The sequence below is a fragment of the Mizuhopecten yessoensis genome, unplaced genomic scaffold (assembly GCF_002113885.1).
Source record: "Mizuhopecten yessoensis strain PY_sf001 unplaced genomic scaffold, ASM211388v2 scaffold9133, whole genome shotgun sequence".
Lineage (NCBI taxonomy): Eukaryota > Metazoa > Mollusca > Bivalvia > Pectinida > Pectinidae > Mizuhopecten > Mizuhopecten yessoensis.
In genome coordinates, this window is record NW_018407895.1 from 546,460 (window position 1) to 557,533 (window position 11,074).

The 11,074-nt window shown below is 38.7% G+C and overlaps 1 protein-coding gene across 1 annotated transcript; it reads right to left on the reverse strand.

The window, feature by feature from the left end:
- Positions 1–452: 452 nt before the first annotated feature.
- LOC110457408 lies at positions 453–10,712 on the reverse strand. The gene is made up of 4 exons (XM_021508669.1): positions 10,643–10,712; positions 5,349–5,606; positions 4,041–4,217; positions 453–1,450 (listed from the first exon to the last, which is right to left on the reverse strand). Exons 1-4 carry the CDS (start codon positions 10,710–10,712, stop codon positions 1,314–1,316), a joined length of 642 nt encoding a protein of 213 aa, XP_021364344.1. The 3' UTR covers positions 453–1,313.
- Positions 10,713–11,074: the final 362 nt, after the last annotated feature.

Consider the following 11,074-nt stretch of genomic DNA (forward strand, 5'->3'; position numbering starts at 1 on the left):
TTTTGACACATGTTGTCGGCAGTTCCTTATCTTTCTTTTCTGGAGACAATGTGATAATGTTCTACAACGACAATTCCTATTTTGATCTAGTTTGCTGCATTTTATTTACTAATTTAACTAGATATTTGTTACAAGCTGTACAGCTCGGCGAAAGAAATCGTAAGAGGTTATAGGAAAAAGAAAGCCTGTTGTTTATTGCCGCTTTAATCTTGTTGTTGCTGTTGTTGTGGACGCTTTGGTTTATTGTGTCGTGAAATAACACTGTGGTATAATTTATTGTATGTTGATGTTGTATGATGATTTGTATGTTTGTGCATATGCTTTCATGTTCCTGTGCATGCATCGATGGCTTGTTCACTGGTATGGGACATTGAAACTTAACGATAACAAGATAGATAACAAATTATATCTAAGATATCTTTAACCTTTATTCATAACAAACACCACTAAAACCCAATTGAAATTAAAAACAGACACCTTTTAATAGATTAAGTCGATTACAACATACTGAAGTATTATGGTAAAACCAACACAGAACTTAAGTGTGACACAATAAATGAACTAATTGATCTTTACTTCAAAGTACTTGTGAAGGTAAATCTCTGAATAACTAAATCAGCACAGCCTCGTGTGAAGGAACAATAAACGCAGTATCATATGAGGTAAAATTCGTGTACAAGCATCACAGAATCATAGGGTGTCAAGTTCTGGTAAACTAATCACAGTTCGTATCTTATGAGGTAAAGTATACTGTACAATAAGCCTAGTTTCGTGTAAAGCTATATATCAGTTAAACAAGTAGAGTATTGTAGCACCTAAATTAACGAGCGAATGAAGTATTATGTATCATAAACACGTTATCGTGTGTGGTAAAATCCGTGTGCAATAAGTATGGTACCGTTTGATGCAAAGTATATTTAACAATACGCACAGAAAGATAAGATGTTATATTGGCTTTACTTTTTAACCCAGCATGCCTCATTCAAGATGGCTGCCTCCAGTTATATCCAGGGCGAGGGTTCCTAGATTATGTTTACTGGGGTTTCTGAAATGGTGCTTACCTAGATGTGGTTATGAGATGCTAGTTGTCCAAGATTTTAGGATGTTTGGCAAAAAACGTTAGAACCAGATTTAATAGAGCTCTTACAATAAATGTTATTACATTATAGTGGATAATCACACATTCAGGATTTATCTCACAACAGCAACTTATTCGGAAAGTGAAAGGAGTGTAATCACGCAGGTTGAAAACAACGGATAGCTACATGTATGTAGAATTCATCTTTCGTTGACCGTGATTTTGGCTCCGCGATCTAGACGACACAGACACCTGCCTGTAGGTATGTGCTACAGGACATAGTGATGTGTGTATCTGTGTTTGTGTCGAGTGCCACGCATTGGTCACTGGCTAAGTCTCCGTTTCCCAAATAATATATATTGTTACTGGATCCTACAAAAGAAAAGAAAACAAAAGATATTAGGATAACAACTTGAAAAAAGTGTTTTTAATCACAGAAATGCATCTTTTCACAATACATGTCCTAATCACCTGGAAAAACTTAACAAAACTAGAGCAGACATAGGAGTTACATTTGCATGAACAACAAAACATTCAGCACACACTATTGGGGTTTCGATCCTGTACACAAGAGTATTGTCTCCGTACATCACACACTATTGGGGTTTCGATCCTGTACACAAGATAATTGTCTCCGTACATCACACACTATTGGGGTTTCGGTCTTGTACACAAGATAATTGTCTCCGTACAGCACACACTATTGGGGTTTCGATCCTGTACACAAGAGTATTGTCTCCGTACAGCACACACTATTGGAGTTTCGATCCTGTACACAAGAGTATTGTCTCCGTACAACACACACTATTGGGGTTTCGATCATGTACACAAGAGTATTGTCTCCATACAGCACACACTATTGGGGTTTCGATCTTGTATACAAGAGGATTGTCTCCGTACAGGTATATTTTTGAACGCTTACTTCTTTATTTATGACAACAGTATTTCATTGATTTCACACGTGACATTCTACTGACACTTTTAACTTAATCAATGAAATGATTAAACAGGATAGTTTTTACAAGTTGTTCTAACTGGAGAGCGGTTTGTTCATTTTACTTATCAGTAAACATTTGAGGGCGGTCTATTCGTCCAACGCTTGTAATGTTCGGGAAGCGGTCTGTTCGTTCAACACTACAGAGGATTGAGAGTTGACTGTTTGTTCAACAGCAGAGAGGATTGGAGAGTGGCCTATTCGTTTGACTCCACAGTAATACTTTGAGAAAGGTAAGTATACAGTTATAATTGGAAAGCGATTAATTCGTCTGGCAATAGTACAATTGGAGAGCGGTCTGTTCGTCGGACTAAACAGTAAAAAAGTTAGAGAGCAGTGTTCGTCTGATTAAACAGTAATAATTAATAATTTGGGAAGGTATGTTTTCATCAATCAATAAGTGGTCTGTTCGTCTACTATTGGTAATGATTGGAGAGCGGTCTGTACGTCCGACACTATCAGAAAATTGGAGAACGGTATGTACGTCCGACACTACCAATAATTGGAAAGCGGTCTGTACGTCCGACACTATCAATAATCGGAGAACGGCCTGTACGTCCGACACTACCAATAATTGGAGAACGGTCTGTACGTCCGACACTACCAATAATTGGAGAACGGTCTGTCCATCCGACACTACCAATAATTGGAGAACGGTCTGTACATCCGACACTACCAACAATTGGAGAACGGTCTGTACGTCCGACACTATCAATAATTGGAGAGTGGTCTGTGCGTCCGACACTACCAGTATTTAGAGAACGGTATGTACGTCCGACACTACCAATAATTGGAGAACGGTCTGTACGTCCGACACTACCAATAATCGGAGAACGGTCTGTACGTCCGACACTTTCAATAATTGGAGAACGGTCTGTACGTCCGACACTATCAATAATTTGAGAACGGTATGTACGTCCGACACTACCAATAATCGGAGAGCGGTCTGTACGTCCGACACAATCAATAATTGGAGAACGGTCTGTACGTCCGACACTATCAATAATTGAAGAACGGTCTGTACGTCGGACACTTTCAATAATTGGAGAGCGGTCTGTACGTCCGACACTACCAATAATTGGAGAACGGTCTGTACGTCCGACACTACCAATTAACTAGAGAGCGGTCTGTACGTCCGACACTACCAATAATTGGAGAACGGTCTGTACGTCCAACACTTCCAATAATCGGAGAGCGGTCTGTACGTCCGACACTTTCAATAATTGGAGAACGGTCTGTACGTCCGACACTATCAATAATTTCAGAACGGTATGTACGTCCGACACTACCAATAATCGGAGAGCGGTCTGTACGTCCGACACTATCAATTATTGGAGAACGGTCTGTACGTCCGACACTATCAATAATTGGAGAACGGTCTGCACGTCCGACACTATCAATAATTGGAGAACGGTCTGTACGTCGGACACTTTCAATAATTGGAGAGCGGTCTGTACGTCCGACATTATCAATAATTGGAGAACGGTCTGTACGCCGGACACTTTCAATAATTGGAGAGCGGTCTGTACGTTAGACACTAGCAATGAGTGGTCATTTCTTCTGACTAACAATAAAGTAATGATTCGAAAACGGTCAATTCGTCTGAAACTAATAATGATTTGAGAGCGGTTTGTTCGTTTGACACATGGAATGTGTAAGAATCTTCAAAACAACTAATTTAAATCTCAGCCGTAAGCACCCCTGATCCATACTAAATAAAGGACCAGACGTATTGTCGTATTTCTACAATTTTTACTTCATAATCATCGGTCACATACTTGTAGTTATATGATAGTGGTATATTAAACATTTTTATTAAATGTTAATTGGTAATAATTGGAACGCTGTCTAGTCGTCCGACTCATCTATTATAGTCGTAATGATTTGGAATCTGTCTGTTCGTCGTTGAGACTAACCTATTGGTAATTATTGAAAAAATATGTCTGTTTGTACAAGATTTTGACTCACCTGACATCAATGCTTGGATAGATGCTTCTCCTTCGATGGTGCTTGAATTGAAGAGGGAACCACCGGCTACTCCACAGAGCCCGGCTACTCCAAACCACGTGATTGGGTCCGAGACAGTTACAGTCCGGAGACAGAAGCCCCCGTACATCGCGTAGCCGGCGTCATATGGACAGGGGGCTGATTAAATATACAGTGTGCATTTTATTTAGCAAAACTTGACAAATCAGTGTTTTCAATACTTTCAGAAGTTTGGACAAATTGTTTTTTTAAATCTAAGGTGTGAAGCTATTAAATGAGCCCAATAGGATAACTGTCTATAGAATTCCGTTAAGCTTGTCAGATAGATGCACTCTAAAAAGAAAAAAATACACAAAAAAATAGCAAAATATTTTTAATAATTCATAAACCAAGAATTGACATTTAAAGAAACCCTGAATAAAAGCGTTCAGAAATAGCAAATTCCTGTTACCGGAATCTAGACCGGACATCAAGGCACATATCTTTGTATCTAAGACACCTACAGAATATTTTAAAAGAAAAACTTTATTAATTGTACATCAATAATGAAACAAGCTATTTCATCTTATAATATATATCACTCTTGTTAGCCCTGATGTTGGCGCGAGGGGGTCTTAATGTGGGAGGAAACCGGAGTATCTGAAGAAAACCCCAATGGTCGGGTAGGTAACTGTTCACGTCCGATCGCTGCTACTGTACAGAATGTGATATATACTGACTACATATATTACAGGCGTATGAAACCATAGGGTTGTCAATAATAAATGTTTAGAGGGTCCGTAGGAACGTATTATCCGGATAATGTCCTTGTTGCCCTGTTGCTATTCATCTTACTAACCGCATCGAGAAACTTTTCTGAACTTAAAACGAAAACCTGTAGGTTTCACCTATTTTATCATTTATCCTCAAGAAATCTAGCACCTTCATCCCAACCCCACCCTCACCGCTACCCCGTCCTCTCGATCTGTCACTGTAAAGATATTTGAATTGTTTTGGGTAATTTGAGTTGCCTTCCCTACGTCATTTGGAAAAGATTAGGAAGTAAGCCGTGGGTCTGTCGCCTGAGTGACTAGACAAAATGGGACTGTTTGAGAGTATGACAGTATTTGATCTGGATTCAAAAATTATTTATATTCAGTTAGAAAAATAAAAATACACAAAACCGCTGTCGATGGTTTTAAGGATTACTTAATTAGCAGTATCAAAAAGCAAAAAGCACATTTCGAGGAATTAAATTTAGTACAAATCCGTTATATGTTGTAGTAGTCGACCCTCGTACTGACAACCTACCGTATTTGATGACATAAAACTCGGCCCCTAGGCTGGAAACAGTTCCACTAATCGTGTCGAAGACGACTGGATATCCTCTACAGAAATTGGTGTACCGGTGAAACACGACCGACAAACACCCGGATTTCAGTTCCCCACAGAGCATTACACAGTCCTCTAGAGAAGTACATGGCACCGTGAATGCATTGGTCTGGGCAAACAGTACGTCATCTAGGGTAGGGACCCGCCGCGCCACGTAACTCTGGCCATATGTACCCACTAAAACAGATAGAATATGCATTATTATGTCATTGTGACTTGAAGAAATTGTACAACTTAGTATATTTAACAATTATGGACTTTTGTTGACTGGAATGTGTTGTTATATGAACATGAGGAAGCGATATCCGAGACGAAAGTCGATACTCCAGAGCTTACTCTCACTTTCGCTCTCTGCATCTTGTTATATGTCATATAAACAAAATCAAAGGCCCAGTGTGAGCCATATTGTGGATGGGACAATAAGACTAGTTTGATCCTTTGATGTACATCAAAAAAATCTTGAAAGCGATCGCGAAACGGTAAAATCAATTGACTCTCCAGTCGGGTGTCACTCCTCTCCGCCGTATTCCTCAAAGGAAAAGTATCAGCCTAGTGATTGGTCAGGTTTCAATTTATTTTGAACCCCTTGACATATTCCAGGGGTGAAGAGAGCGTAAGTGAGCGACACTCCTGGAGTGTCGAGGATGTGTAGCCACATACAAGTCAATCAATCTTGTATTCTTTAATTTCTATATTAGTAGCTAAATATTGTTTTGATAATTTAGTAAGGTGGAAACCATGAAAAAAATGCACAAAGAAAAGTAGTGCATTTGACAGAGAGTATTGTGACGTTACAATCAAATTACTTCATAAGGTGAATATTAACCCGCTGTTTCTAAATAGACACCGAGTCAATATCACCAAATTACCAGTCAGTAGTACATGCCATACCGCGTTAATGTATAGTTCAGTTTATATCATATTGCGTCGACAAGTAAGTAACTTAGTATTTTGTACTTAAAAAACTTTGATACGTAAACTACACAAATTTAGGATAGAAATGTATACTCCTAACAAAAAGTTGATAATTTGAAAACCAGCCGCTCCAAAATATATTTAATTAACTGAGGAAGCACTTATTTAAAACAAATTGGCTCATATCATTAAATTTCCAATATTTATGTAAACAAGAGATCCCAAAGGGATATTGGCGCCCATCATTGTACCATCTTCATTAGTTCTTTGTCAGTTCGATCTTTTCTCTTCTTTCCTCTAATCTGTTTGATCGAGTCATGTTAACAGTAAATGCACCTTGAGGTAACTTTTGATCTAAACTTAATACTGATGTGTATGAAAGCCAACCTTCAAAGTGAGTTTGTCATTTCACTTATTTACTAGTACAGTACTTAATGTGAAAGGAATAGAATCGATCATTGCAATATGAGAAAGATTTGTTTAGTTCTTCCTAAAGTCATTTTGTTTTTATGATCAGTCTCAAAATGTAACATGCACAACGAGGGATCAAGGGGAACATACATATCAAATTTGAGAAAGATCCCTCAAGTTATTCCTGAGAAATAGTACTAACAAACCTTCAATGTCAAAAATCGAAGATGGCTGTCGGTAGGCCATTTTGTTTAACTGATCAGTTTCAAAAGTAAACATGAACAATAAAGGATAGTGGGGAACCTGCATTGGCTGGCCCAAAATATTTTTTTGGGACGAGTAAAAAATTTGAATCACTGACCCAAATGACATATTGGTGGCCCAAATGACATATTGGTGGCCCAAATAATTTTGGGAATAAATCTGTCCACAGCATTTAACACACTGATTCAGCACATTTAAATTACATATAACATGACAATGTTTGTAATATGTAAAACAGAATAAAACATTATATTTTTAATTCTTCAACCCTAGCTAAACCTGACATGTTTCCCAAAGAAATACACAAAACTCGCACCTCAAAAAGGACACCCTGGCCGTATTTATATAGAAAATCTGAAAAAAAACATCACATTTTCTAAATCACGGACAGTTCTTTTTAAATGGAAGTAATGACAACTGAAAAATGTGGAAGGGACTATAATTTCTTTTATTCATAAATTTTTCACGAACTGTTATTGTTGGGCGAGTGACTACCTCACTTTTGACAACTTTTGGTCGCCCGAGCAAGACTTTAAACGTCATAGGCGAGCGGGAGACCGTCCATTTCAGGCACTGCAGTGCACAACAAGGTAACAAGGGGAACCTACATATAAAATTTGAGAAAGATCCCTCCAGTACTTCCTGAAAAATATCGATAACAAACTTTCAATATCAAAATTCAAGATGGCTGCCTGTCGGCCATGTTGTTTATCTGATCAGTCTGAAAAGTTGCCCTGCACAGCTTAGGACCAAGGGAAACCTACATATAAAATTTAAGAAAGGTCCCTCTGGTACTTCCGGAGAAATAGTGGTAACAAACTTTCACTATCAAATACAAGATGGCTGCCTGGCGGCCATGTTGTTAATCCGATCAGTCTCAAAACTTGCCCTGCACAACAAGGGACTAAGAGGAACCTACATATAAAAATTGAGAAATATCCCTAACGTACTTCCCGAGAAATAGCGATAACAAACGTTCTCTATCAAAATCCAAGATGGCTGCCTGTCGGCCATGTTGTTTATCTGATCAGTCTCAAAAGTTTCCCTGCATAGCTAAGGACCACGGGAAACCTACATATAAAATTTAAGAAAGGTCCCTCTGGTACTTCCGGAGAAATAGCGGTAACAAAACTTCACTATCAAAATCCAAGATGGCTGCCTGCCGGCCATGTTGTTTATCCGATCAGTCTCAAAAGTTGCCCTGCACAGCTAAGGACCAAGGGGAACCTACATATAAAATTTGAGAAAGATCCCTCTGGTACTCTTGAGAAATACCGATAAAAAGAATTGTTTAAGGACGGACCACGGACGGACGGACCACGGACGCAGGGTGATTTAAATAGCCCACCATCATCTCTAATAAACAACAATGACAATAATTTGTTCACAAAACATTTGAGCACAAACTGTTGTACTGAATGACTGAATAGTCAATATTGGTGGAACAATGTCATGGTTTCCATTTTAACGAGAGTGTCATCTTGCTGCTAACGTCAGTCGAAAACCGTTTGGGAGAGTCCACAAAAGATTGCATTTGCAGTCCTGTCATGATTGATCACGGATGACGGCGAGAAGAACAGTTCAAATAGAAACAACATTTTGCACTAGTAGGTTTGCACATATCAGCTTCTATAACAAAAATGTTACTATACACTTATAACAACTACGGGGACGGATATATCGACTGGTTCTCCTCACCAACGATAAAATGTTACTTTACACTTATAACCACTACGGGGACGGATATGTTGAATGGTTCTCCTCACCAACGATAAAATGTTACTTTACACTTATAACAACTATACGGGGACGGATATATCGACTGATTCTCCTCCCCAACGATAGCCAGCACTATGTACATTAGCACAGTCACACCTGTGAGTGTATCATTATATTAGTCTCACTTTCAGTCCCGGCTTTCAGTAATGTTGACCGACCTGATTCAAAGTTTGCACGTAATACTTACCTTCCGGTCCATCCTATTTGGCTAACAGGAGTTTGTCTGATGTTGACCGAGTTTATGAAAACTGTGAATGTGTCCGCAGGACGGTGTTTATATGAGAGGCATTGTAACACGTTGAAAATCCATACACGTAAAGCTTTGTTCTTCGTATAAACTTTGTTCTTGGATATAACCGAACAGCACGCAAGACTTGGAATGTCGCGCAGTAATATGTCGAGCGCTCGAGATATTTGAAATATATCTTTAATTAAAGAAAATATTTAATATAATTATCTTCGGTTGCATTAACCTGATTAGGCTCAGAAACGTTAACTCACGCTGTGTATCCAAGCACTGTGTTTAAAGTAGTCTTCGTTGTCACTAAATGTATCGCTTTGTTACTATGCTTTATACGATATCCATTTTAAATTAAACACAAAAACACATGTTTTTTCTTCTTTTTTGGCAAAAATCACCGTTTTAGAAGACGTATTCAAACATGGCTTCAGTAGTAGTAAGGCCATCAACTACATATGTATGATGACTTTTTGTATATTTTTCAACTAATGAGGTGCGACACTATTATTTATCTAAGTTTCTCAGGTTAAGATTTGTTACTGTCCTAACTTCGGCTTGCACCTCGAATGGCGACTGAGATTATATAATCTCGCTTATTTGTGAGTGATAGATTGTGTTAATCCTGCAAACACAGGAATGAGAGAGTCAACATTGTCTTTCTACGGTTCAGGAGGGGAACATTCCACATATCATTGAACTACTGAACTTCAACGTTTGATAAACCATCCAACAACAACAATAGCATCTGTATTACAATGTATCCAAACCAGACCGACGACAACGCCGACTCAATAAGAACGGACGTGAATAGTGGTTTTCTGTAAGGATAAGCAATATAACCCTCTACTAACCCATCATTGTAATGTAGGATCTGATAACTCGAATCTCACAATATCTGGAACGACAAGTGAAATAAACATCTAACTAACACATCATTGTAATGTAGGATCTGATAACTCAAATCACACAATATCTGGAACGACAAGTGAAATAAACATCTAACTAACCCATCATTGTAATGTAGGATCTGATAACACAAATCCCACAATATTTGGAACGACAAGTGAAATAAGTATCTAACTAACACATTATTGTAATGTAGGATCTGATAACTCAAATCACACAATATCTGGAACGACAAGTGAAATAAACATCTAACTAACCCATCATTGTAATGTAGGATCTGATAACTCAAATCACACAATATTTGGAACGACAAGTGAAATAAGTATCTAACTAACACATTATTGTTATGTAGGATCTGATAACTCGAATCTCACACTATCTGGAACGACAAGTGAAATAAACATCTAACTAACACATTATTGTTATGTAGGATCTCATAACTCCAATCACACAATATCTGGAACGACCAGTGAAATAAACATCTAACTAACACATTATTGTTATGTAGAATCTGATATCTCGAGTGTCTCAATATCTGGAACAATAAGTGAAGTAAATCGAATAGGAACATACCATTGTAATGTAAAAGCTGATGTCTCTAATGTTCAGTTTATGTCGAATTGTCTTTCATGTTCTCGATTATTAAGGGGCTATGGAATTCGATTGACATACATGTATTTGTAATAATTTTTCTTACCGCACAAGACTCCAAATATCACGATAGAAATGACGGTTAGGTCTATTGTGGGACGATACACTTTCACCATTTCCCCTGGTCTCCAAGTGAGCGAGAGGACTACCACTTTCCCTTCTGGTCCCACCGTGGGCGAGAGGACCTACACTATATCTCCTTGTCTCCTAGTGGGCTAGGGGACCACCAGTATCTCTCGTGGTCTCACTGATGTGTCGACGAGGGAACTTCTCTCTCCTGGTCTCACAGATCAGTCGGCGAGGGGACCTACACTATCTTTCCTGGTCTCACAGTGGGTGAGGGGACCACCAGTATCTCTCCTGGTCTCACAGTCGGTGAGAGGACCACCAGTATCTCTCCTGGTCTCCTAGTGGGCGAGGGGTACAACCCGTATCTTTCGAGGTCTCACTATCTCTCGTGACCTCACTGATGTGTCGA

Bases quoted from the DNA above. Each gene is read 5' to 3' on its own strand.
- LOC110457408 (XM_021508669.1), bottom strand. From the start codon at position 10,712: ATGGTGAAAGTGTATCGTCCCACAATAGACCTAACCGTCATTTCTATC. The intron at 5,607-10,642 runs GTAAGAAAAATT...TATCTGTTTTAG, and splicing joins GATATTTGGAGTCTTGTGCG to TGGGTACATATGGCCAGAGT. The intron at 4,218-5,348 runs GTAGGTTGTCAG...ATATTTAATCAG, and splicing joins GTTTTATGTCATCAAATACG to CCCCCTGTCCATATGACGCC.